Below are 27307 nucleotides of genomic sequence, written 5' to 3'. Positions count from 1 at the left end.
TATTGTCCTGAGCATTATGGCCATGTAGTAAATGAGACCAAATAGTATAAAATCAGTGCTCCAATAGAATCAGATAGTAATACAACAGTGTGCATTGCTTGTGGTACATTTAGTGCTATGATAAGAGAAACAGGCATAATCAAATCTGGGAATATTTAGAAATAAAACTGTCATTACTTCCAGTAATTTAACAGAATTTGCTTCGTAAATTTAAATATTTGTAACTGGTTGTATAAAGATTTTCAATCTCTTTTGTTTAATGTCTTGTAATTGCCACAGTGCAATAAATGCTCCATGGGGTAGATGTTTACTCGAATGTCTGATGAAGCGCTGGACCACTGCTTATTGAAACTGCCTGATTTTCATTCCATTGAAATCCATGGAATGAAAATTGGGTGGGTGTAACACTCGGCCAGATTACTGCGAATGTGAAGATGAAAATCTAGCCCTATATTCTTAAAGAATAAAAATTGCCTCAACATTTCAGCTGCCAGTTCCAATGTTCATTCCAACAACGCTGGACAGTGCAGACAGAATAATCGAAACAATCCAGGAAATAAAGGAGAAGATTCCCTCAAACCCTTTTGAAGCAGATCTTCTAACAATGGCTGCAATGATCGCAGAAGAGGAGGAGAAAGAGAAAACAATTTCACATGGTGGTCAGTATAGATTAGAAATATAATTTCCAGTTTCTTATCCAACTGTGATCATTATTTTGGATAATGATTACTTTTAACATCCATTCAAACTATTCCAAAGGAGGCACAAATCTTTATTTTATGTTACATTGTGAGAGCTACAGGAACCTATCTTTTTAAATAGTTTAAGGAAGACTTTCTTTTATCTCTTGGTTTCTGATAATCACCTAGCCAGAGGTCATCAATGTATGCCTGGAATTAATCTCCACTCTTATTGAAGTCAGTGGGACGAAGGTAAACATTATTGGGGTGATAGTAATCTGTTACAAAAATAGCTTGCATTTATACAGCACTTTTTACTATAATCAATGTCCCAATACACTTGACAAAGGAGAGGAAAAAGGGAATAAAGGAATGGGTAAGAAACCAGCAAGAGTTAGGAGAGACAACAAAGTTCAGTTGAGAAATTGGATTTCAAGAAGATATTGAAGTTATTGAGTACAAAAGCAGGGAAGTTATGCTGAACCTTTATAAAGCTCTAGTTATGTCACACCCTAGAGTATTGTGTCCAGTTCTGGTCACCACACTTTAGGAAGGATGTGAGGATCTTTGAGAGGGTGCAAAAGAGATTTACCAGAATGCTTCCAGAAATGAGGGATTTTTGCTACAAAGTTAGGTTGGAGAAGCTGGGGTTGTTTTCCTTGGAGCAAAGGAGATTGAGGGGAGATTTGATAGAGGTGTACAAGATTATGACCGGTTTAGATGATGTAGACAAGGAAAAACTGTTCCCATTAGCTGGTACAAGAACTAAGGGCACAGATTTAAAGTTTTGGGCAAGAGATGCAAGGGGTATGTGAGAGAGAACTTTTTTACATAGCGAGTAGTAATGTCCTAGAACTCGCTGCCTACAACGGTGGTGGAAACAGGGATGACCAATGATTTCAAAAGGAAATTGCAGGGCTACGAGGATAGAATGAGGGAATGGGAATGACTGGATTGCTTGGCGGAGAGCCGGCATAGAATCAATGGGCCGAATGGCCACCTGTGCTTTAAATGACTTTAGTCATAAAGGTGTGAGAGAAGGCATTAGGCTGGAGGGGATTGCAAGGATAGAGTGGGATTTGGGGATCTCAATAATGGAGGTAATTGGCAAACATGATCTGGTGTGGGAACAGGATATAGGCACTGATGTTTGAAAACAGTTAATTACTGAATAGCATTGCCAGATTTTGAGAGTAGATTGCTTATTTACCTACATGCCTGCATGGAATCCTAAAATTTAATATTTCAGGGAAGACATTTTTTTTAAAGCCTAATTTGCATCGAATCCCAGTTGACTCCAATTAATTTTTATGTTGCAAGGCTTTTTGTTCAATGAAATACAAATGAAATTCATTGGGTTAACACCTACCTGCCATGTACTGTACAATTTTGCTGTGTCCTCACTTGTGGGTGCCCTTATCCACACCTGCACACACTGCTTGATTAAGCGCCATCCACAATTGTATTTTTACATAAGTTTGTTGCATTCGTTACAGTTAAGTTTTAATTATTGACCTGTTTCACCTACATACCACAACAGCATCTCACTTAAATTACTTTTGATCATTTGAGGGAAAGGACACTGCTTAAACATAGCTCTAAATACCATCTCCACTGCAAATTAGTGTACAAAAACGAAATCCGATCTTAAGGGCTAAAAACATGTAATTCTTTTTTCCTTTTGAGGTTAAGTTGTGGTAAAGTTGAAAACATTGTCAACTTGAGCAAATGTTCTATTCCTTGTGATTCTCCTTTCAGATCAGGGTAGCACGTACAGTGGGGATCTTGAGTCAGAGGCTGTGTCTACTCCGCACAGTTGGGAGGACGAACTAAGCAACTTTACTCTGAAACAGTCTCTCACGTCTGCACCTGCACCTCTACCTCCACCTCCACCAGCATCTGAGCCAGAAATACAGTCACTCCCCATTGAAGAACTTGACGATGACCTGGAAGCTGACATAACAGTAGGTCAGTAATAGCAGACAACAGAAAGGTATTTTAGTAAGGTGTGTCTTTGAAAGTAAAATCCGGATCTAATTTGTCCAAAATGTTGTAAATCCCGCCCCCCAATCCCTGCCACTTCCACCACCAAGCAGTATTAAAATGTTTAAATCTTGGAATTTAATATAGCAAGTATTTTGAAATCAGCTGGTGCTTTGTGATAACTCTATTGAGGCATTGAGCCAATGGACAAGAAAGGCTTTTGATTTAATACTTTGTCTCTTGCATTAGTTAATGCCAGCCTGGGCTGCATTAAGTATTGTTGCTAGTTTCGGAAAGGGCAAAATTATAGTTTCTGTCCCTCATTGCTATATGCTGACTTCTGCTTGAAAGTGCCTATATGTGGACATTAGATGGGAACAGGATCATATTCAACTGTGGAGTGATAGCCCATTAATATTCGTTGTTTAAGTGTGCATGTAGAGAATAAGCATCTTGAATGAAATACTGGAACGTTGCTGCACCTGTGGAATGGTACCACAGCATCAGTCAATATCATTAGGAAAGAAGAAAAGAAAATTGGAAACATAAAATATATATAAAATTATAAGGAAAAGAATATGAAAATTAAATTGGAAGTCATGCTTAGTCTTAAACTTATACAGACTCAAAAAAACTATTGGTCTGGATTTTGGTGTCAGCAGCGAATTAATAGTACTAGCTGTTCATTACACTTACACCTGCCCGTAAATGTTATATGGGTTTTTGCACTGGAAGTTGCAGTTATTAGAGGTCAAAAACAGTGTGGCACCCTCGAGAGGGAGTCTGGGACCTGTGTGAACAGGGCAAGCAACTGCATCCCATCTTAAGTATCACATTGAAAAATCCTCAGTGAAGCACGCAGAGTCTAAACCATGAAGTGTAATATAGAATAGTGAATTCAATGCCAAATTGGATCAAGTGAGCGATAAGAGACAAAGAAAAAGTTTTAATGTTAAATGTTGACATAAAAATGTGATCATTTTATATTTTATGTATGTTTATGTAAATATATATATATGGCATACTTTTCCCAGGTGATTGAGTGATTTATTGTGGAGTTGGATCCTAAGATCAGCCATGATCGTTTTGATGGTGGAGCAGGCTCGATGAGCCTTAAGGTCCACTCCTGCTCCTATTTCTTGTGTCTTGTATTAGAGTTTCATGTTCACTGATTCTTTACATAGTGATATCATTATTTCAACCATGTCAAGTTATAGGACCAGATTCTTCCTAACAAAAAACTAATTATTCTAAGCTATTCTTAATCAAACAGTTGGCTAAAGAGTAATATAGATGAAATCTTGGGAGTGAATCATATATATGAGCACTGACAACAGGATAAGACCCTCGGTCCATCCAACCGTTTGTGGTTACCACAATATATACACTTGCCACCTCACCCAAATGCCATGTAATCACCTGGGAGAAACAAAAAAACCAGAAAAAAATCGAGGTTAATTTGAGGATTGAAAAATCTGGGACTCTCTCCAAACCCCCACCCCAAGGCAATCGAAACTCATCTGAGATTGCTCCGGCCCTGATAATTCCTTACAGCATCTACCTTTTATAGGATGTGATCTCCATACCAGCCAGAAATAAGTCTTGATTGAAGGAATTCAGTGAGTCAGCATCCACTGCACAAGCAGCAGCCTGTCCAGAGGCCTACTGTTCTCTCGGAAAAGAACCGCCACCTGACATCGAACCTAGATCTGGCCTTGTACAATGTAAAAATATGACACTTGGACCTTTCTAAACTACTTAATTGGAACAAACTGTCAACTCAAACACTTATCTAGTCCCTTCATCATCTTGTAAACCTCAGTAGATCACTCCTAAGTCTGCATTTCTCTACAGTGTAGTCCCAGCTCTTTCAGCCTATCTCGGTAACTAAGATGTGTAATAAATTATGGCCTTGCCAGTGATGCACACATCCCATGTAGGAAAAAAAGTGTTAAACTGGGCATTAGATTAGTGGCCCTCATCTGCACCCTTTCCAAAACCTCAATATCACCCACCATGCGAAGAGAACAAAACTGGACACTATTTGAACTGAGGCCTGACCAACATCTTGTACAAGAACTAAATAGTATGCTTTGTCATTTTGTCAGTTCTCCTATAAGTGCATTGCAGTGTTCTATTCGTTCTTGCTTCATGGCAATGCTCATGAACCTTAGATCTATGCACTGGACTGCCCAGATCTATCTGGGGCGGCACAGTGGCGCAGTGGTTAGCACTGCAGCCTCACAGCTCCAGGGACCCGGGTTCGATTCTGGGTACTGCCTGTGTGGAGTTTGCAAGTTCTCCCTGTGTCTGCGTGGGTTTTCTCCGGGTGCTCCGGTTTCCTCCCACAAGCCAAAAGACTTGCAGGTTGGTAGGTAAATTGACCATTATAAATTGTCACTAGTATAGGTAGGTGGTAGGGAAATATAGGGACAGGTGGGGATGTTTGGTAGGAATATGGGATTAGTGTAGGATTAGTATAAATGGTTGGTTGATGGGCGGCACAGACTCGGTGGGCCGAAGGGCCTGTTTCAGTGCTGTATCTCTAATCTAATCTAATCTGTCTCTCTCTACCTTTACGGCTTTTCCCTGAAGGGTATATGTACACATAATATTCACCCTGCCCACATGCACAACACTGTACTTTCCAAATTAAACAGTATTTGCTAGTCATGAACCCAATCCTCCAACAGGTCAAGATCCGCCTGAAGCAGTTGAGCATCATCTACGGTTCTAACACTCTCTCAGACCTTTCACATCATCTGCAAACTTGCAGATTGTCACCCCAATGCCTATATCTACATAATTAATGAAAATAGTAAACAGCAACATTCCGAACTGCGGGACCCCACTGGTGACAGTCTCCAAATAGATCCAAATCCATCTATAACTACTTTCTGCCTGCAGCCTCACAGAGCATGTCCCCCAACTCCCTGAGGACCCTCAGGTAGATATCATCCAGCCTGGCAGCTCATCTATTTTCATGTTCTTAATTCTATCTAAGCTAATATGTTCATCTCTGTTAATATTACTAGTTTTATTATCAGTACAACAGTCAAGCATTGTCTTCAATAGTGAAGACCGATGCAAAGTACTCATGATCTTTCTGCCATATCTCGAGTCCTTCGTAACCGGTTCTGGAGTATCCTGCAATGGCCCAGTGTAGTCTGACAGTTCTGTGACTCTTTAAATAATTGAATAAGCTTTTCCCATTCTGTTTACAATTGTCCTTTTAGTTGATTTAACAGCAGCCTTCATGTTCTTTAGCTGTTCCTTGTACTTCGAGTCATAGAGTCATTTACAGCACAGAAAGAGTCCAGACCGGCTCTCCAAGGAGCTATCCAGTGAGTCCCATTCCCCTGCTTGATCTCCAAAGCCCTGAAAGTGTCTCAAGTGGCTATCCAACTTCCTCTTGAAGTCATTGAAATCACTTATCTCTCTGCAGTTACGTATCAGATGACTTTAGGTTGCTCAGCCACTTATCTATGAGGAGAAAAAAAACTCTTATGCATGTCCAGTAACATCGTTGTCAACAGTAATTGCACGAGGGTTGGTGGGGGGTATTGATTTGAATCATGAAAGTTTACTTTTCCATTTCAAGCAATGTAAAGACTCCTACGGATAATATTTTCATAATTCGTTTTCTATTTACTTTTTGAAATAGCTACCTATGAATCATCACGTCGAGACCGAATGGCAACAGCACGACAGCATAGGGCAAGGCAACGTGCAAAGAACAAAGATGGCTTCCCCCAACCAAGGAAACGGGTGAGCTTATCGTGTTCATTTTGCAATCAAGCTTGATTATTACATTTGAGCATTCACACAGCAAATTTGTTAATCACAAACTAGAGGGCATAGATTTAAGGCGAAAGGGAGGAGGTTTAAAGGGGATCAAAGGGGTAAATTTTTCACACGAAGAATATTGGATATCTGGAATGAGCTGCCTGAGGAGGTGGTGAAGGCAGGAACAGTAGCAACATTTAAGAGGCATCTGGACAGGTACAAAATGAGCAAGGCATAGAGGGATATGGAATTAATGCAGGCAGGTGGGATTAGTATAGATCGGCATTATGGTCGGCATGGACACAGTGGGCTGAAGGGCCTGTTTCTATGCTGTATGACTCTGTGACTTTATGACTGGGAGAAGTGGCACACAAAAGGTACAAATTAGTTGGCTAATTCTGGTCCTTGAATGTTTTTTGAGAAGAGCTATGTATTGCTATGTATTGCCTTCTTTTAACTCTTTAGGGAAGGAAGAAATCTATTGTTGGGTACACCCGGGATGTTTTGCAGGAGCCTGTAACTGGAGGGAGTGATGTTGGTCTGTTTCTAAAATACATGTACGGTGTGAAGGCTTGGAAAAGATGGGTACAATTTAGGAACGATAAAGGAGATCCGACAGAGGAGCTGCGATTTGGATGTAAGTAGTTAGAGGAGACATTGACCTTAGGTGGATCTATAATTTGGTTAGTTTTTTGTTTGCGGCTTTCCACACAATTCAGTAGGTCACCCAAGACAGCAAAAAGAGAACATTACAAACACACTGTTCTTCTAAGATGCATGTGCTTCATGATTTGATGTATGTCTATCTAGAAATATATAACTCTTCATTGGCAAGCAGTCCCTATCTCATTTACAGTTGCCAGGACAGTGGATCCACTTGTTGCCATTTTGATCTCATTCTTGATATTCTTATTTTCTCCTTTCCCTTTTTTAGGCTTCCACACGCCATACCTAAGCCAAGAGAATGGCGTGTAATCTGCTCCCAAGGTTTGCTAATGCTGCCCTGTAACTGGGTGATGCGAGGTTCCTAAATGTGGTCTTGAATACTGATAACACTTTTTTTTCTCTTCGCTCCCCTGTGGACAAATGCCAAGCTTTGGCTTGATGTCTCCATGGTACATGTTATAATATTTATGGGATTCCATATCTGTTCAGGTTCTTAAGCCTATATGAACAAAACTTGGATTCATATAGTGCTTTCAGCTTCTCAGGATCTTCTGAAGCGTTTCACTGTAACTGAATTACTTTTAAAATGTAGTTACTTATTGTGTCGGTAAATGAGGTAGCCCATTTGTGCACAGTGAAGTCCCACAATCAGGAATGTGATAAATGATTAGTTAATTTGTTTTGATGGGAGTTGACTGAGGGATAAATATTGGCCAGAACAACAGGAAAATGCTGCTTTGGAAAAGTGCCATGAGATCTTTTATGCCGACTTGAATGAACAGGCAGGATGTCAGTTTGCCATCTCATCCCCTGACAATGTGGGATTTTAAAATAGTTCTGCATGGAAGTGTCAGTTTAGGTTATGTGCTTGAAATTCTGAAGTGAGCTTTGAACCCACAACCTCCTGTAGTTCTATGTTGATCATAAAACATGGTTAAATTAAGCATGAGTTTTGCTGGTACATGCAGTCCAGCATCCAGGCTAGTGCCAGCTGCCAGAAGATGCACGGATACCCGAAGCCCTTTTATCCCACTAATGTCCCAGGCCAAGTAGAAACCTGTAGAACTGTTGCGCATTAACACTTTGTATCATTATTAAAAAAAAACTCTTGGTTTCAACAGCAGTGTTCATTTTGAGATTAGTGATGCTACCTTATTAATGATTTACGCAAATTTATGTGCAGCTCGACCAATTAAACTAAAGGAAGACATCCTTTCATGTACTGCTGCAGAGCTCAGTTATGGGCTGTGTCAATTTATTCGAGAAGTACGGAGACCAAATGGAGAAACGTATGAGCCGGACAGTATCTTCTACCTTTGCCTAGGAATTCAACAGGTATCACATAATATTAACAATACTAAACTGACTGAAATTTATATGGAGCCTTTCATTTCATGGTTTAAAAAGACATGGCGATACCTGGGAGGTACCCATGCAGACAAGTGTTTTCTATTGTATAATCAGTGGATTAAATTGTGTTTTATGGATAGACCTTCAGTTGCTCTAGCACCCACTGGGTGTTCGTACCCATCTATTCAATGAAACTGAGATAATTGGGAGAGAGGCAGTGAAAAATTGCATTAACTTACATGCCCTCGAAATGGCCTAGCAAGCCACTCAGTTCAAGAGCAATTAGGGATAGGCAATAAATGCTGGCCTGGCCTGCGACGCCTACATCCCATGAATGAATAAAAAAAAAAAATTCTACCAGAGAACAATTTGCTCCATTGACTTAATACCTTTATTGGTTGATTTTCTTTATAAATAAGTGTAATGCACTCTTGTGACCAGGCGATGGCATCAAACTTGTTGCTCTTTTTATTTGCAATTTTAAATTTTTATTTGAACATGCTTTCATTGCGTATCAACTATCAGACTTCCAATAAGAGTTTTACAGCAGTTGAAGAGTTAAAAATAAACTTGTTAGGAGAAGAGTAATGAGAAACTGGGACTGTCCAAAATGTTCAGAATCCTGAAGGAAATGATCAACCTTCAATTCTGTTTTCATAAAAGAGAAAACTCTCCCTGTATAGGTCAGTAATGCACACATACCATTTGAAATAGTTGATGTCAAAGAATCATAGTCATTGATTTAAAAGTATGTGACAGGTTTCGCTCTAGTGATAGCACATAATATTTTTCTCGATTACATACCTGTCGCCGTCCCCCAAAAAAAATCCTTTTCCAGCCAACAATAGGACGTGTATCTCCTATCTTAGCGAGTGGTCAAGAACATGGCAGATGGAATATAATGTGGAAAAATGTGAAGTTATCCATTTTGGTAGGAGGAACAGATGTGCAGAGTATTTCTTAAATGGTAAGATATTAGAAAGCGTAGATGTACAAAGGGACTTGGGTGTCCTTGTCAGTAAGTCACTGAAAGCTAACATGCAGATGCAGCAAGCAATTAAGAATGCTAATGGTATGTTGGCCTTTGTCGCAAGAGGATTTGATTACAGGAGTAGTGAAGTCTTGCTTCAATTGTATAGAACCTTGGTTAGACCGCACCTGAGGTAGTGTGCGCAGTTTTGGTCCCCTTACCTTAGGAAGGATATTATTGCCATAGAGGAAGTGCAACGAAGGTTCACCAGACTTGTCCCTGGGATGGTGGAACTGCCCTATGAAGAGAGATTGGGGAAACTGGGCCTGTATTCTGTAGAGTTTCAAAGAATGAGAGGTTATCTCATTGAAACCTACAAAATACTTAAAGGGATAGACAGGGTAGATGCAGGTAAGATGTTTCCCCTGGTTGGGGAGTCTAGAATCGGGACACAATTTCCAAATAATGGAGAAGCCAGTTGGGGCAGAGATGAGGAGAAATTTCTTTACTCAGAGGGTTGTGAATTTTTGGAATTTTCTACCCCAGAGGGCTGTGGAAGCTCAGCCATTGAATATGTTTAAAGCAGAGATTGACAGGTTTCTAAATACCAATGACAAGGGGATATAAGGATAGTGTGGGGAAAAGGCATTGAAGTGGAAGATCAGCCATGATCGTATTGAATGGGGGGTAGGCTAAATGGCCTACTCCTGCTCCTATATTCCTAATGCCAGTGGTACAAAGCCTTTTCACTGGCTTCTGCCAGTCCTGCTGTAAACAGGTCACCAAGGGATTTTCTACCCCAAGTGAGGACTCATTTAACCTCTAGTTTGTGCCTTGCTGTGCACTTCAGATCAAGAACTGAGCAGGACAAGAGATTGAACTCTACGACAGTTAATGTTCCAATGTGAAGCCTCAACACACCAACAGTCTGGCAGTTTTAAACAGTCCTAGGCTGCTATTAAAGACTGCCTTACTGTAAACAGGATCTAGGTGGCACAGTCAGCTAAATATTGCCATTTGACTTCTTTGTGTTAAGAATCTAGGCCAGGGAGGTTGTTGATGTCCTCAATGTGACATGGGTTTGTCAGTTGCCACATTCTGTATTGCAAAAGCACTTACTGTTCAGCATTAATTAACAGGCTTTGTTAGAGGTCAGAGAATAGTCAGTAAATAGTATCACACTGCTGTAGTAGCTGCTTCTCTGATGTAGAGTTTTTAAGGAGCGCATTCGTTACACTGCATAGAACCAGTATTGAATATCTAACCCATGGAAGTTTAATGTTGACAATGAGTGTGAAGCATGAGGAAGGTGTGCTATTCCATACAAACATAAGAACTAGGAGCAGGAGTAGGCCATATGGCCCCTCGAGCCTGCTGTGCAATTCAGTCAGATCATGGCTGACTACCTATATCAACTTCACTTTGCTGCCCTATCCCCAAATCCCTTGACTTCCTCAGTACCCAAAAATCTGTCCATCTCAGTCTTGAATATACTCATTGAGCATCCACAGCCCTCTGGGGTAGGGAACTCTAAAGATTTGCAACCCTCTGAGTGAATAGTTTCTCTTCATCTCAGTCCTAAATGGTCGAACCCTTATCCTGAAATTATGATCCCCAGTTATAGACTTTCCAGCCAGGGGCAGGAGCATCTCAGCATCGACACTGTCAAGCCCTCTAAGATTTTTATTATGTTTCAATGAGATCACTTCTCATTCTTCTAAATTCCAGAGAATATAAGTCCATTTAGGACAGCCCACTCTTCCCAGGAATCAGTCTGACCTTGTTGAGCATAAAGTTACCTAAAAAGGAGAGGGGGAGAAAGTTCTTGCCTTTGAGCAGAATGTAATACCTATAACCTTCATGTTTCTTCATAATCAAAATGACAGAAGATGCTGGATCTATATGGTATGCAGCGGAGCGATCAGCATCTGAAAGGGATACGTTTGGGATGAAACACTTCTCCACAATGGTGCCAACAAAAGCCCATCGAATTTTAAAACTGTCTTGTCAAATACTGAAGGCAGTTGCATTACTTTTATTTCTGATTTCTGGCATTCAGGTTTTCTATCTAAGTAAAATGGTCAATGAGATTGTTTTGAGAACTGCATAATTCAGATATTCTGCTTTCTTTCAGTACATATTTGAGAACAGCCGGATTGATAACATCTTCACAGACCTTTACTACACAAAATTCACATCAGAGCTTACAAAGGCTCTGAAATTTTGGCAACCGCAGCTTCTTCCAAGTGGTAAGTGTCTGCACATGGAACTCTCGCCCATTTGAGAACAGTAGTACCATTCTTTGCCACTTAAAAAAAAAATGTCTCTTTACATTGGTTGTACAGTGCCTCAGTCATTTCATAAAGGCTAAATTTGACATTATTCCTGCAAAGACTCCAAAATAGTATTACAGCACAAGTGGGATTGCAGCTTTCATGTGTACTGAGTGGGGGAGGCACACATTCCATTCTTTTATATATTGCATAATCCCATAACTGCTGTTTTTATATTTAATAGTAGCTCTTTGTTAACTTCTTCGGCTAGGAGGGGCAGGTATTTTTGGCTTTGGATACTCTATTAAGGCGACCTCTGCTTCACCAACAAATGTTTATATTGTGGGACCCGAGCCAATTATCCGTGTTTCTTCCATTTTCAATGCACTGTTTTGGTGCAATTTATGAGTCGGTTACTAGTTGTGCTTGATACTGTACTCACTGTTTTGTCTGCAGGCCAGTTATTTTGTCGAATTGAAGAGGAACATTTATGGGAGTGTAAACAACTTGGAGCGTATTCTCCAACAGTTCTTCTCAACACTTTACTGTTCTTCAACACCAAGTACTTCCAGCTGAAAAGTGTCAGTGAACATATGAAGCTTTCTTTTGCTCATGTAATGAGATGTACAAAATCTTTGAAACATAACACGAAGATGACCTACCTTCGATTCTTCCCACCTATGTATAAAAAGGACAAAGATATAGGTACAAACAAATCTGTTTTTCTTGCTAAATATAAGGTAGCATATTGGGGTACCACTTGAAGTTGTATCGCAAAATGCATGATGGTTCTTGAGAACACTAAAAGATCCAAACAGTTCGTGCTGAGGCAAAGTAAGGAAACTCTTTCTGTAGTCTCATGCTTGTTGATCAAACTGTGACCTGCAAATTAAGTAGTACCCATGAACTGCAGCTGTCCAATTCACAACACACTTCTGTCCAGTGCTCTGTGGCTGATCCTGTAATTACCATTCAAGTTACATTGGCTGTTGCAACTATCTGAACCCAAGTATGGTTTGCACACTTGTCCCAACGCATCCAATTCCAGTGTATATTGCTCAGGATACAGTGGAGTTGGATGTGTGAGCTCCTTTTTCCTATCCTAAAACAACTATGATTTTAAATATCCTCATTCACTGTTTTGTATTGTTTATGTGAGGAATTCTGTGATACAGAAGTGATCCACTGCGACAGGAGGTTCTCACATCTTTGGCTGACCTAATTCATTCACTTGCAATTGCAGTCCATCAGGTAATAGTTAACTGCACTTAGAACATGGCAAGCAGGCAGCAAGTGATTGTTGATGCAGATGTTTCACCAACAGTGCATTCACACTATCAATGTGTCAATGTGAAGTGGCTTCAGCTTCGTCTCAAGATTCAAGCAGCATTTACATTATAACTGCAAAGTTTGTACAATGCTACAGTTATTAAAACATGTATGGGAAAGTTAATGGAAGGGGATGTTTCTATTCAGTTTGAGAACATGTTGACATAGGTACTTTCTGCTATAAAATTTGGTCATAAGTTGCACCCTTGTGTCTTAATGACTTTAAGATTTAGGTGGTTGACAATGCAATTGATGAATACAGATTTTAATGGAAATTTAAGGCATCTGAACATGGATAAAGAATGCATCTTTCAGATGTCATTCACATTAATTGACAGGTTCTGGGCATGAGATGAAGTCATCTGTCTGTGTGTTCACTAATAAAAAAGCACAGTAATGAAATAAGGTGTGGCCCATCACACACAACTGTTAAAGCAAGACCAACCCTGTTTTTACGTTATGCAATAGGGGTGTTCTTCTAGGATCGTAGTTAAATAGTGTGAAGGAACCCAGCATACAGCATATGAGAAATGTGCCAAAAAGGACAAACAGCATACAGCAACTTGGCTTCAAATATAAAACAAAAAACCCTTCCAATGTGAAAGAAGAATTCTTGAGTTGGGTTAGACAGATTTTTTTTTTTAAAAGGACATTCCACAATTTCTGTGAAAATATCCATTACTAAGCAGTTTGCCTTTGGGGTAAATTTGTGAGATTAGATTGAAGATAGAGGTTGATAGGGGCTAAATTGTGGCGAGTCGAAGAGACTTAATAGTTGGCAGGAAAAAAGACAGAGGCGCAAGGGGAGAGCCAACTGTGCAACAGCCCCAACAAACAAATTTCTCTGCAGCACCTGTGGAAGAGCCTGTCACTCCAGAATTGGCCTTTATAGCCACTCCAGGCGCTGCTTCACAAACCACTGACCACCTCCAGGCGCGTATCCATTGTCTCTCGAGATAAGGAGGCCCAAAAGAAAAGAAAGAGGTTGAAGTAAATTTAAATTGATTTATCTGTCTCAAACAAGTTGTCTATGGATTAGCAGTGACAAGTGCATCTTATTTATTGAGCTGAGTTTTAATTCAGTTATCCTGTTGTCTTGCCAAGTAATCAATGTGATACTGACTCTTTGTTTTTTCCCCCCCCCCCCATATTTTAAGATTTTCTGTCTTGCTTAGAAACAAGAGAAGAAAGTGAAAAGCTGAGAAGAACAGGATCCAAGCCTAAGCAGATGCTGTTGTATTTACTAATTTGTGTTTCTAATGTAGATAAGTTGCAGTTTGGAAAGAGAAAGCGTAGTGATGAGGAGGAGGACGGTGCTATGGAAATGGCTGAAAACACAGATAATCCACTCAGATGTCCAGTCCGCCTCTTTGAATTCTACCTGTCTAAATGGTACACGATCAGTTTTCTCATCAAATCAGTTTTGAAAGATGAAATTAAAATGAAACAAATTGAATGTTTGCAATAGAAACAGAAAATGCTGGAAATACTCAGCAGATCAGGCAGCATCTGTGGAACGAGAAATTGTTAATATTTCAGGTTGATCTTTTGTCAGAACCGGAAAAGTTAGAGATGTAGCAAGTTCAGAAGCAGGGAAAGGGGGGAGGAGGAAAGAAGAAAAGAGAAAGATCTGTGAAAGGCACGGTAGATTGAGTAACAAAAGGGAATGATGGTACAAGGCAAAAGAGGATAGTAATGGGATCAGCAAAGAAACAAAAGATGGGTCTAGAGGAGGTGTAAGTGGTAATAGCAGATTCACCACCAACAGCTGCTGTCCAAAATAAAAAGGAGAAAAACATTTGGGTCAGAGATTATGATGTGAAATTGTTGAACTCTGTGTCGAGTTTCTGAGGCTGTAAAGTGCCTGATGGAATGGTAAGGTACTGTTCCTTGGGTTTGCGTTGGGCTTCATTGGAACAGCATGAAGGCCAAAGCCAGAGTAGGGTGGAGATTTAAAATGGTAGGTGGCTGGAAGCTCAGGGTAACGCTTGGAGACTGAACGGAGGTATTATGCAAAGCAGTCACCCAATCTGTATTTGTCCTCCCTAATGTAGAGGAGACCACATCATGAGCTAGTACTAAATTGAAAGAAGCACAAGTAAATTGTTTCACCTGGAAGGAGTGTTTGTGGCCTTGGATGGGGAATAGGAAAGAGGTAAGAGTGCAGGTGTTACATCTCCTGTGCTTGCATGGGAAGGTGCCGTGTGGGGTGGGGGGGGTGGAGATGTGAGCGGGTGAAAGAGGAGCGGACCAAGGTGTTGCGGAGCGAAAGGTCCCTTTGGGATGCTGAGAGGAGAGGATTAGATTAGATTAGAGATACAGCACTGAAACAGGCCCTTCGGCCCACCGAGTCTGTGCCGACCATCAACCACCCATTTATACTAATCCTACACTAATCCCATATTCCTACCAAACATCCCCACCTGTCCCTATATTTCCCTACCACCTACCTATACTAGTGACAATTTATAATGGCCAATTTACCTATTAACCTGCAAGTCTTGGCTTGTGGGAGGAAACCGGAGCACCCGGAGAAAACCCACGCAGACACAGGGAGAACTTGCAAACTCCACACAGGCAGTACCCAGAATCGAACCCGGGTCCCTGGAGCTGTGAGGCTGCAGTGCTAACCACTGCACCACGTGTGTGTTTGTTCGTGGCATCATGCTGGAAGTGGTAGATGATATGTTGAATATGCAGGCTCTGGGGTGGAAGGTGAGGACAAGGGGAACCTGATCATGGTTCTGGAAGGGAGGCAAAGGGGCGAGAGCAGAAGTGCGAGAAATAGAACAGACATGGTCGAGAACACTGTGAACCATGGTGATGGGGGGGGTGGGGTGTTCATGTTTGGTTAAGAGAAAAGGAAGACATGCTGGAAGCACTGTTACGGAATGTTGTAACATCAGAACAAATATGACTGAGATGGAGAAACTGGGAGAATGGAGTAGAGTCTTTACAGGAAGCTGGGAGTGAAGAAATTGTAGTCAGTTAGCTGTGGGAGTCACTGGGCGTATGGTGGATATTGGAGAGATCAAGTGCAGATTGGGTTATCACTTTGGTCCATAAGTGTGACCCTGAGCTTTTGGTTACCTGTCATTTTAATTCCCTGACCCACTACCACTCTGACCCCTCTGTCCCTGGTCTCCTACACTGTTCCAATGAAGCTTAATCTAAGCTCGAGGAACGTACGAACATATGAATTCAGAGCAGGAGTAGGCCACTCAGAACCTCGAGCCTGCTCCGCCATTCAATAAGATCGTGGCTGATCTGATTGTAACCTCAACTCCACATTCCCGTCTATCCCCGATAACCTTTCACCTCCTTGCTTATCAAGAATCTATCTATCTCTGCCTTAAAAATATTTAAAGACTCTGCTTCCATTGAGGGAGAGAGTTCCAAAGACTCACGACCCTCTGAGAAAAAATTTCTCCTCGTTTGTGTCTTAAATGGGCGACCCGTTATTTTTAAATAATGACCCCTAGTTCTAGATTCTTCCACAAGGGGAAGCATCCTTTCCATATCCACCCCGTCAAGACCTCTCAGGGTCTTGTATGTTTCAATCGAGTCACTCCTTGCTCTTCTAAACTCCTGTCCAACCTTTGCTCATAAGACAACCTGCCCATTCCACGTATTAGTCTAGTAAACCTTCTCTGAACTGCTTTCAATGCATTTGCCTCCTTCCTTAACTAAGGAGACCAATTTTGTGCGCAGTACTCTAGATGTGGTCTCACCAATGCCCTGTATAACTGAAGCATTACCTCCCTGCTTTTCTATTCAATTCCCCTCACAATGAATGAAAGCATTCTATTAGCTTTCCTAATTACTTGCTGGACCTGTGATTCATGCACTAGGACACCTAGATCCCTCTGCATCTCAGAGCTCTGCATTCTCTTACCATTTAGATAGTTTTTTTATTCTCCTTGCCAAAATGGACAATTTAACATTTTCCCACATTATACTCCATTTGCCAGATCTTTGCCCACTCACTTAACCTATCTATATCCCCTTGTAGCCTCCTAACGTCTTCACAACTTCCTTTCTTACCTATCTTTGTGTCATTAGAAAATGTAGTAACCATACCTTCGGTCCCTTCATCCAAGTCATTTATATAAATTGTAAAAAGTTGAGGCACCAGCACTGATCCCTGTGACACAGCACTCATTACATCTTTCCAACCAGAAAATGACCTACGTATGCCTACTCTCTGTTTCCTGTTAGCTAGCCAATCTTTTATCCATGCCACTATGGTACCCCCTACACCATGAGCTTTTATTTTCTGCAATAACATTTGATATGACACCTTATTAAATGCCTTCTGGAAATCTAAGTACAGTACATCCACCTTTATCAACAAAACATCTTACTTCTTAAAGAACTCCAATAAATTGGTTAAACATGATTTCCCTTTCACAAAACCATGTTGACTCTGCCTGATTACCTTGAATTTTTTAAGTGCCTTGCTATAACATCTTTAATAGCTTCTAACATTTTCCCTGTGAAAGATGTTAAGCTAACTGGCCTGTAGTTTCCTGCTTTCTGTCTCCCTTTTTGAATAAAGGAGTTACATTCGCTATTTTCCAATCTAATGGAGCCTTCCCCAAATCTAGGAAATTTTGGAAAATTAAAACCATTGTATCAACTACCTCACTAGCCACTTCTTTTAGGACCCAAGGAATGAAATCCATCAGGATCCGGGACTTGTCAGCCCGCAGCTCCAACAATTTGTTCAGTACCACTTCCCTGGTGATTGTAATTTTCTTGCGTTCTTCCCTTCCTTCAATTTCCTGATTTACAGCTATTTCTGGGATGTTATTTGTAACCTCTATAGTGCAGACTGATGAAAAATACCTGTTCAATTCATCTGCCATCTCCTTATTTTCCCTTATTAATTCCCCAGACTCACTTTCTATAAGACCATTGCTCACTATTAACCTTTCTTTTTTAAAGATCTATAGAAACTCTTACTATCTGTTTTTAGACTCGACGCTTTACAGCCTTCCGGATTCAACAGAATTCAGCAATTTCATATTGTGACCTCTTCCATTTTTGTTTGTGTGTTTTGTTTTTGGACAGCAGCTGCTGGTGATGGTTCTTTTATTTCCATTTACACCTCCTCTGGACACATCTTTTGTTTTGCTGCTTGTCTCTTCTTTTGCTTTGCACTGCCATCCCATTTGTCATTTAATCGCTCCTGCGTTCCACCCTATCTCAAACATTCCCTTTTGTTCTTCCACCCACCCCACCTTGCTTCCCTGCCTCTATACTTAAAACCTGTTGCACCTCTAACTTATTCCAGTTCTAATGAAAAGTCATCGACCTGAAACATTAGCTCTGCTTCTTTCTCCACAGATTTTACCAGATCTGCTGAGTATTTCCAGCACTTTCTGTTTTAATTTCAGATTTCCAGCATCCACAGTATTTTACTTTTGTATTAATCTTTACGTATTGACATTTCCTTTGATTAATTTAAAAATTAAGGATCCTTTATAATTAATAGATTAATGTACATATTCATTACTTGTAACCAATTTTGTTTTTTAACCTTCCCATAGTTCTGAGAGTGTGAAGACAAGAAGTGATATTTTCTACCTTCAGCCTGAACGCTCATGTGTGCCTGACAGCCCTATGTGGTATTCAACCTTACCAACTGACCCTGCCATTCTGGATGCCATGTTAACCCGTATTCTCATGGTGAGGGAGGTTCACGAGGAGCTTGCAAAGGTCAATCATGAGGATGCTGAAGAGGAAGATGCATCTGAATGAACTAGATTTTTATCCATTTTTAAGCACTGAATTTTAGAATGCATGTACCCATGAAGAGTAACAGACTGCTAGGAACATAGTGTACTCTTCCTCTGGGTTGATTTGGGGGACAGGAAAGGGAGGGGTGATAAACACACTGGTCAAATAAAATCTATGTTGATAATTAAATTGACAGGAAATCTTGGTGCTTTTAAATAATTGCAGTTGAAATGTTTTTTCGTTAAAAAAGACAAGTGATGTGGATTTGTTTTTACCCCAAACTGATTCACTGGATTTTCATTGTGAAAACCAATGTGCAACAAATTCATTTTTAGGGAGAGACGGAAAGGGGGACGGGAGGGAAGCGGAAGGGTGCAAGAAGCACGCCAAGTAGTATTTAAATGGCAATAGTACCATTCTAGAATGTTACAGCCGAGTTCAAAGGCCATATTTTGGATGAAACTCTTTTAGTGAGACAGTATTTCGGCCATTTAAATGTTAACATCTATGAATGAAAACACAACGTTTAGTTCCTAGATTGCTGTTAACTGTGAAAATTAGCATTGAAATGCATCTACTAACCCCTTGTTAAAATGTCCTGTGCTCGCGTTTCATTTAGAGGAGATCCGTGTGCTGTAAGTTTAGGTGTAGATGTGCACATGAGTATAAATTTGTATATTTTGAAGGTGATGGGCAGCTAAAAAGGATGTTGTTATAAGTTTAGGTTCTTGCCGATATGTTTTTGTACATACATTTTAATTACATTTATATCTTTACTGTGTATAAAATAAGTGCTTATGTGAAGCCTAGTCAGACTTTACATACTGCAGACTCATTACATTTGTAGAAAAACCCAATGTATTCCCTGTTATATAATACAGTTTGCATTGTAGTAAACAGGCGTTTGTGTGAAAGTACCTTTTACCTCTACGTTAGCCGAGAAATGCACTGTTCCCCATTTGCATATACAATGGGAAACTTGAAAGTAGTTAATACACTAGATACCGTTTTGAGTTTAGTTTCAAGAAAGACATTTTGTACATGGAAATTGTGAACTGGACGCATTGAGCTTTTTTCATTGTTAAGGGAAGGATTCATTTATTTCTTTCTGCTTCATTCAGTAAACAAAAGTGCACCATTTTCTTTTACTTACAATTCCCCAGCCCGGACAATGATCAGGCAGTGTGCCTGCTGTTGGACTGAAAACTACAACTAGAAGATGCAGAAAAGTGATGGGGGGGGGGGAAAATTGATTTGTTTTTATAATTTTCTCTGTCCCTGTGGATACACATTTGGCTTATGCTCTGAGGTAAATTCAGTCACACTCTCAACAGTGAGCCATGTTCAAAGGAACTCCAGTTGGAGAATTAGTGCTACAGTGCTTATAGCCCGACTTCTGATTCTCATTCTCTTCAAGCATGGCTCAATGATGGGAGCATCGAATCACTGGATTTACCCATTTCCCTTTTGGAACTGGAAAGTATTCGCCAATCAAGCTTGTCTCCTTTCATTCTGTGGCAGTGTGTTGGTGATCATGATTTCAATTGATTTTTAAAAGAAATCTAACTTATTTTAATAGGGTATAACAGGTTAGGAATAGTCACTGAAACATAGTTTGAACCTGGGGGAACTGACTGATTTGGAGAGATTTTTCACTGCAGTACCCCGGCATATGGTAGCGGCACATATCCAGAAATTGTGCACTCCTATGACTTTTCATCCGTTAATCTTAATGAAGGGAAAATCTCCCCCATATTGTGTAACTTTCCTCTGGATTTGCCTATTGCCTGTGTTTAGTCGTGTTTTATCTTTTTTCCAGCATACTTAGCAGAAAGCCTAAACTGAGAAACAGAAGATTTTTCCACTTTTTGCACCCAGTGTCAGCATTAATAAAGCCTTCTCCAGTTCCTGTATATCATAAGTTAAGATACAGGGTGAAACTCCACTATCCCAACAATGTGCCTTAACCACTATCTAGAAGAGCATCCCTACTGCACAATGTAAATATTCCATTTCCCATCGTTTCGTGACAGTACTAATTTAGTGTCAATTGTGCTGAATTCTGAGCACTGTTGTGCTGTGGGCTTGCACTGGGTTGTGACTGCCTGAACTCATTTCATTTCAGGCCACCACAACTTACAAGAGAGAGAAGGCATTCATACCATCACCCTGCCTGGGGTTAAATCCAGATGCCAGAGATAAAAGGATAGTGTTTCTAGCCGATTGCATCATCTCGTCCAACTGCAAGTGGTTATCTTAGAAGTTGCAGTATGCCCCTCACTCACCTCCAGATCCTGTAACTCTGAGGGCGAGTAACAAAAAGCTAGTTAAATACATTTTCAGTTGATAAGGATGAGGTGAAGTGGTTGGGGGGAGGGGGGTTGTGGAAGAATAAACCTAACTTAGTTTTCAGACTCTGGTATGTTTTGCAAATGTATCAGCAACTCTTGAATGTTATCACCCAAGAAATGAATGGTCGTATAGTGATCACGTGTTGCAAGATGCTATAGTTTGTTCCACATAGAACCAGCAGTTCTTTTCTAATCATTGAAGAGCATAATGCCTTTTGATGGCCTAAAGTAACTGACTGTTATTTTATAATCAATGCATTTTTCCATATTTCAACTTTGTTCAGATATTACAGTGCTGTAAGTACATTTTAAAGGGGCACTGTCAACATTTTTTTGTGGATGGGAGCTGAATATGTGCAACAACCAGGAACAACATGTGCTGAGATCCCATTTGAAAAACCTCGGTATCCGGGATCGTGGTGCTGCAGGAATGTTTTCGTTTTAGCACAGTACTACCTTTTTTTTAAAAAAAAAAATCTTTTTAAAAGGTAACAGACTCTGTGATCATGTCGTGGATCATTTCTTTTCAATCTTCTATTCGCAAACCTGGTATAAAGTGCAAGATATTGTATCAAACGATTATGCCCCGTTAATAAAATATTTATCAGTAAGAACTACAGAATTCAGCTGCTGTCATTTATGAGCCTTTTTAAAGTTTTTAGTCAAATCTTAATTCAACTTATAGTAAATGAACAAAAATAAGTGAATATTTATGTTACCTGAATAAAAATTCATTTTTTTTTAATCTACAGCTATTTGTATTCGTTACTGCTTGGATGTATCTTACAGTTTGATTGTTTTTATCTGTTGTAGGAACATACATAGGAACAAGAGTAGGCCATTCAGCCCATCGAGCCAGCTCTGCCATTTAATACGATCATGGCTGATCATCCACTTCAGTGCCTTTTTCTCACACTTTCCCCATATCCCTTTGTCATTGGTGTTTAGAAGTCTGCCAATCTCTGCTTTAAACATACTCAATAACTGAATTGTATGTTAAAGTTAAGGTAGAAAATCTTCTCTTGTAATTAAAAGGAAATATATCAGTAATGTTTTTCTTGCTCTCTTGAGGACAAGGTACTTTAAATAGAAAATTAGTCTTGTTCAGGTAATACTGGAACATTTGTGAACATTGCTGTAATGTTCCTTAAAAAGTATGAAGAAATTTTGCTGCAGTAAAACCTTAAGGTATCTTACTCTACGTTTTTTAGCCAAATGATTTATTAATGACTATACCCAGGTGTGACAACATTTTAAAACTTTTCCTTAATTGGCTAAAAAGCAGAAATTGCAAAGAAAAAGCAGCTCATTGTTGTTGGATGAGGCAGCAGTATCTTCCAACATGTACAGTGATGTAATTTGATCACGAAAGGGCAGAACAACATTAGCATCTTTTTGGGGGAGAAAAGTCAGAAAATTGGTGTATTTACAGAACATGTGTTCGACCTGTTGGTGATCTTTTTTAGGTGTAATATTACTTCTGATTTTAACAGTAATTAATTTATTGCAGAAAATGACACCCCTGGTTTCAAAAGTAGATCCTTTTTGTAATGTATGGTAGTGCAATGCCCATCAGAGAATGACCCGTAAGGTTCTGTGATTTGACTTACTCCTGCAGCATTTACAAGTCACATTGTTTTATATGCCACCTTTTTTGAGCAGCTTTTTGCTCACCTCTCCCCCAATATGTCCTTTTTGATTACACCTCTGAAGTGCTTTGGGCCATTTTTCTGTGTTAAGGGTGTAATATAAATGGCAGGAGGTGTTGCTGACAGCTTGTTTACTGTCCATTCCATGAATTTTTCCCTCGGTGTGGCCAATTATAAAGCCCAGCATCAGAACTTTCAATCGCAGGTATGTTGTTTGGTTGGGTGGAAGGATGAGTGGATATATCCCTACAGATTGGAGAAGCATATGAAATTCACCCCAAGTCATGCATATTAATAGCTGATAACTGAAGACCAAGTTCTTCAAAACGATCATTTGCATTTTATTATTTCCAATATTGATGGCATTGAGAATCCCAAAAGCAGTACAGAAGTGACGAGAACAGGAACAAGCTTCATTTATATTGTGCTTCTAATGTGGCGGCACCTTGGGATCTCAGAAGTCTGAGCCAAAGAAGCAGAGATTGGAAAAGATGAGCAACAACTTGGTCAAAGATGATGGGCTTTAGACTGGGAATTTGCTGCATGAGGGTTACATGTCTCAAGACTGCTAATGATGGGAGGAAAGGAAGAGGCTGCACAACATGATGGACAGTTGGTGAGAGAGTGGGGTGCAGGGAATGGGAGGGATGTATTTGTAGAAGAGATTACAGAAATAGAGAGCTAATACCAGATTTCAAGACAAGAACAAGAACTGAAAATTTCAGGTGTTACATTGGAAACTGATAGATTAGCAATGACAGGAATGATGGGCAATTGGGACTTGATGTGAGATACATGAGCAACAGAGAGTGGGGAATGGGAGGTTGGTGTTTGGTCCAACCTTAGAAAATGGTCAGGAAAAGGTAGTGGTGTCATTGTCTAAGGAGCAGAGTTTCTAGTTGCAGCCAAAGATGATATTGGTCTTTAAAATTTTTTAGAGCAAGTTAAAATTCATCCCAGACAGTTTAACAAAAAGAAATGAGTGGTCACTGGCTATAATGCAAAAGAGGATATTCTCATGATTCCTAATCATCCAATTCTGCAATTAGTTCACAGTCTTACAATGATTTCACGCAGTCCACTCTATAGTGGACATATTAGCCTGGATTTTTGCGGTGGCAATAACAGTGAACTTATTAGTGTTCATTGTCATTACAACTAAAGCTGGCTCGGGTATAAAATTAAAGCCCGACCCCCACCACAGCCAGCCCGAGCCCTTTAATTTTTTTTCGTGCCCAACACGACACGAGTATCCTTCATCTGTTCCGGCAGCAGACTACTCCTGCAGCTGGAGTTGTGGGGAATCATGGGTAAGCCTGATCCCGTGACTTCCGGAAGCAGTATACATGTAGTCGGGTTCGGGTCAGGTAGCCAGGCATTAATTACAACTGGTGAAATTGACGACAACTTCTGGCATCTGTACATGCACAGTTGAACAGGGAAATCGAAAACCTGCTGTTAGTGAATCTCTACTATTCCACAGGGTGTGCTATTGAAAGTCCCCACAGACAGAAATCTTAAATCACTTGAATTGATGTGATCTTCCACTTTTATGCTATTAGTCTTGTAAAATGAGGTGTAAGTGGGTTTTTTTAGCTTGCTAAGTTCATAACTGCTGATGAACAACCTCCCTGGCCATGAAAACGAATGTATTTCAACTTGCACCTTAATCCCATGAGTACATCCCAATCTCTACATTGCTGTTTGAAGAATGAGTTAAAAAGTGAAGGATTTTTTTTTTAATTTCCTGTTTTGCTATCTGTGAGAATACTTCAATGTGATTGACTTTCATTACCAGGCTAAGCAGTCAGGGTCTCAGTGGCAGATGGACTGAGGCAGAGGCAGAGTTGGTCATTGTTACAGAGGTGGAAATAGGCAGTCTTGGTGATGGCATGGATATGTGGTTGGAAACTCATCTTGAGGTCAAATATGACACCAAGGTTGCGATCAATCTGATTCAGCCTCAGCAATTGCCAAGGGAGAGGGATGGGGTCAGTGGCAGGGAATGGAATTTGTGGTGGGGACCGAAGACAATGGCTTTGTTGTTCCCAATATTTAATTGGAGGAAATTTCTGCTCGTCCAGTACTGGATGTTAGACAAGCAATCTGACAATTTAGAAACTGGAGGGGTAATGAGAAGTGGTGGTGAGATACAGCTGGGTGTCATCAGTGCACGTGTAAACTGATATTTTTTGGATGATATTGCCAAAGGGCAGCACTTATATGAGAAATAGGGGCCAAGGGGGACTCCAGAGGTAACCAGGAGTGGGGAGAAGACATTGCAGGTGATTCCCTAGCTAATATTAGATAGACAAGCATGGAGTCAGGCCAGCTGCAGAGGCTGTGGAAGAAAGATGGTGTGATCAACCGTGTCAAAGATTGCAAATCGATCGAGAAGGACTAGGAGGTTTTGTTAGTCACAGGATGATGTTTCGTCCAGATCTTTGTGATTGCTAGGTCTTTGTGGTCATGTTTCTTTGAGGACAGTGGCAATCACCTTTGTCTCACCTCTGACCATGAAATTCGGGCCAATAAGTAGTTTTTTTTTTTCATTTTCACTTGTGGAGCGCTGTTGGAGGCTTTGTGTGTGGAGAGAATATTATGTACCTGTTATGTCACTGTCTCTAATAACTTTCTGTCCAAAATGCATTTAATCTGTTGCAGGTTTCCCCATTAAATTGATAGCTTAGCAATGTGTGATGTTCACAAGCATTTTAAAGGAGTTTGTGAAGTTACACTACATACTACATACATTGTATTACATAGTATTTACAGCACAGAAACAGGCCATTCTGCTCAACTGGCCTATGCCAGTATCTGCTCCACCTGAGTCTTCACCCTAACATATCCTTATGTCCATGGGGTAGCAAGTTCCACATTCTGACTCTTGAGTAGCAAAGTCAATAATGGAAGTGCAACATCATACAGTAAAAATCTACAGTTGATAAATTTCCGGTATGCTTGACAAATACCAAATACATCAAACATCAGATATTGCAATTCAGTAAGCTTAATGTTTTCTTGATTTTTTTTTATGCAATTGTTGCGCTTTATTGATCTGTTAGAAAATAAGTCATTTGAAATTATTTTGTTCCACTATATCAGTTGTGGGATCACTATTGTTGGAAAGGGGTCAGCTCGCACCTTGCAGTTGGATAACTTGCTCAGGCATTCTGTACCACTAAATCATCAATGGTGTGAAGCTGAAGAATAAAACAATGTTTATGAAAGGAGTAGCTTGCCTTGATCAAGAATCTAATCCTATTAAAATGTAGAAATAAATCCAAAAACCGAACAGAGGTCAGCCCTGACCCAAGTGTTAAGGTATGTTTAAAAAAAAAAATGGGTAACAATGTACTGTGATTGATATGTGTTGGGCTGACTGAACAATTATTGACAGTCTGGGTCTGCAATTATCTACAGTGCTGTGCTCATTTTTGAGCTTGAAGAATTAGCATTGAAATAATGCACTTGAGAAGCTGGCCGATTAACTGACCTGATTCTTCAATCAGCCTTCTGTAGTCCGTTCCATGGATTTATACAACCAGGAGTCATCATTTTTATACCAGCAGCAATTTGCATTTATGTAGCTAGTGCCTTTAATGTAGAACAACATCTAAAATGTTTCACTGAAACCTAATGTACACCACATCAACCACATCACTTTCACCAACCCTCTCCCTGCACCCCCCTCCCCCATAAAGAAAGGGAAATCATTCAGCATAGCAGTTACTTGAGAGGGTTGATGAAAGTAATGTGGTGTACATGGACTTCCAAAAAGCATTTAATAGTGTCACATGACAGGCTTGTGAGCAAAGTTAGAGCCCAAGGAATAAAAGGGACAGTGGCAGCTTGGACACAAAATTGGTTGAGTGACAAGAAACAGTAGATTAGATTAGATTTTTAGATTAGAGATACAGCACTGAAACAGGCCCTTCGGCCCACCGAGTCTGTGCCGACCATCAACCACCCATTTATACTAATCCTACACTAATCCCATATTCCTACCAAACATCCCCACCTGTCCCTATATTTCCCTACCACCTACCTATACTAGGTAAATTGGCCATTATAAATTGTCACTATCAACCTGCAAGTCTTTTGGCTTGTGGGAGGAAACCGGAGCACCTGGAGGAAACCCACGCAGACACAGGGAGGACTTGCAAACTCCACACAGGCAGTACTCGGAATCGAACCTGGGTCCCTGGAGCTGTGAGGCTGCGGTGCTAACCACTGCGCCACTGTGCCGCCCTATAGTTGTGAATGGTTGTTTTTCGAACTGGAGGAAGGCATATAGTGGGGTTTCCCGTAGTTGGTGTTAGGACCCCTGCTTTTCTTGATGTATATTAATGACCTAGACTTTGGTGTACAGGGCACAATTTCAAAATTTGCGGATGACACAAAACTTGGAAGTATTGTGAAGAGGATAGTGATGAACTTCAAGAGGACGTAGGCTGTGGAGTGGGCGGACAAGTGGCAGATGAAATTTAATGCAGAAAAGTGTGAAGTGATTCATTTTGATGCGAAG

General features: G+C 40.3%; 1 protein-coding gene across 6 annotated transcripts in view; it reads left to right on the top strand.

Moving 5' to 3' along the window:
• zmym4.1 (zinc finger MYM-type containing 4, tandem duplicate 1) overlaps positions 1-21879 on the top strand; it is a 276696-nt gene extending 254817 nt beyond the window's left edge. For all 6 annotated transcript variants that reach the window (XM_068011207.1, XM_068011208.1, XM_068011206.1 and 3 more), the window contains 9 exons: positions 488-659; positions 2439-2648; positions 6328-6431; positions 6915-7086; positions 8299-8450; positions 11570-11684; positions 12165-12413; positions 14303-14429; positions 18590-21879. In XM_068011207.1, coding sequence (XP_067867308.1) covers positions 488-659; positions 2439-2648; positions 6328-6431; positions 6915-7086; positions 8299-8450; positions 11570-11684; positions 12165-12413; positions 14303-14429; positions 18590-18800 — 1512 coding nt within the window. In that variant the 3' untranslated portion in view covers positions 18801-21879. The remainder of the gene's footprint in view (positions 1-487; positions 660-2438; positions 2649-6327; positions 6432-6914; positions 7087-8298; positions 8451-11569; positions 11685-12164; positions 12414-14302; positions 14430-18589) is intronic.
• The last annotated feature ends 5428 nt before the right edge of the window (positions 21880-27307 follow it).

The sequence above is a fragment of the Heterodontus francisci genome, chromosome 31 (genome assembly GCF_036365525.1).
Source record: "Heterodontus francisci isolate sHetFra1 chromosome 31, sHetFra1.hap1, whole genome shotgun sequence".
NCBI classification, from domain to species: domain Eukaryota; kingdom Metazoa; phylum Chordata; class Chondrichthyes; order Heterodontiformes; family Heterodontidae; genus Heterodontus; species Heterodontus francisci.
Note: the sequence above shows the minus strand (reverse complement) of the source record. Positions and strands in the feature narration are given on the sequence as shown.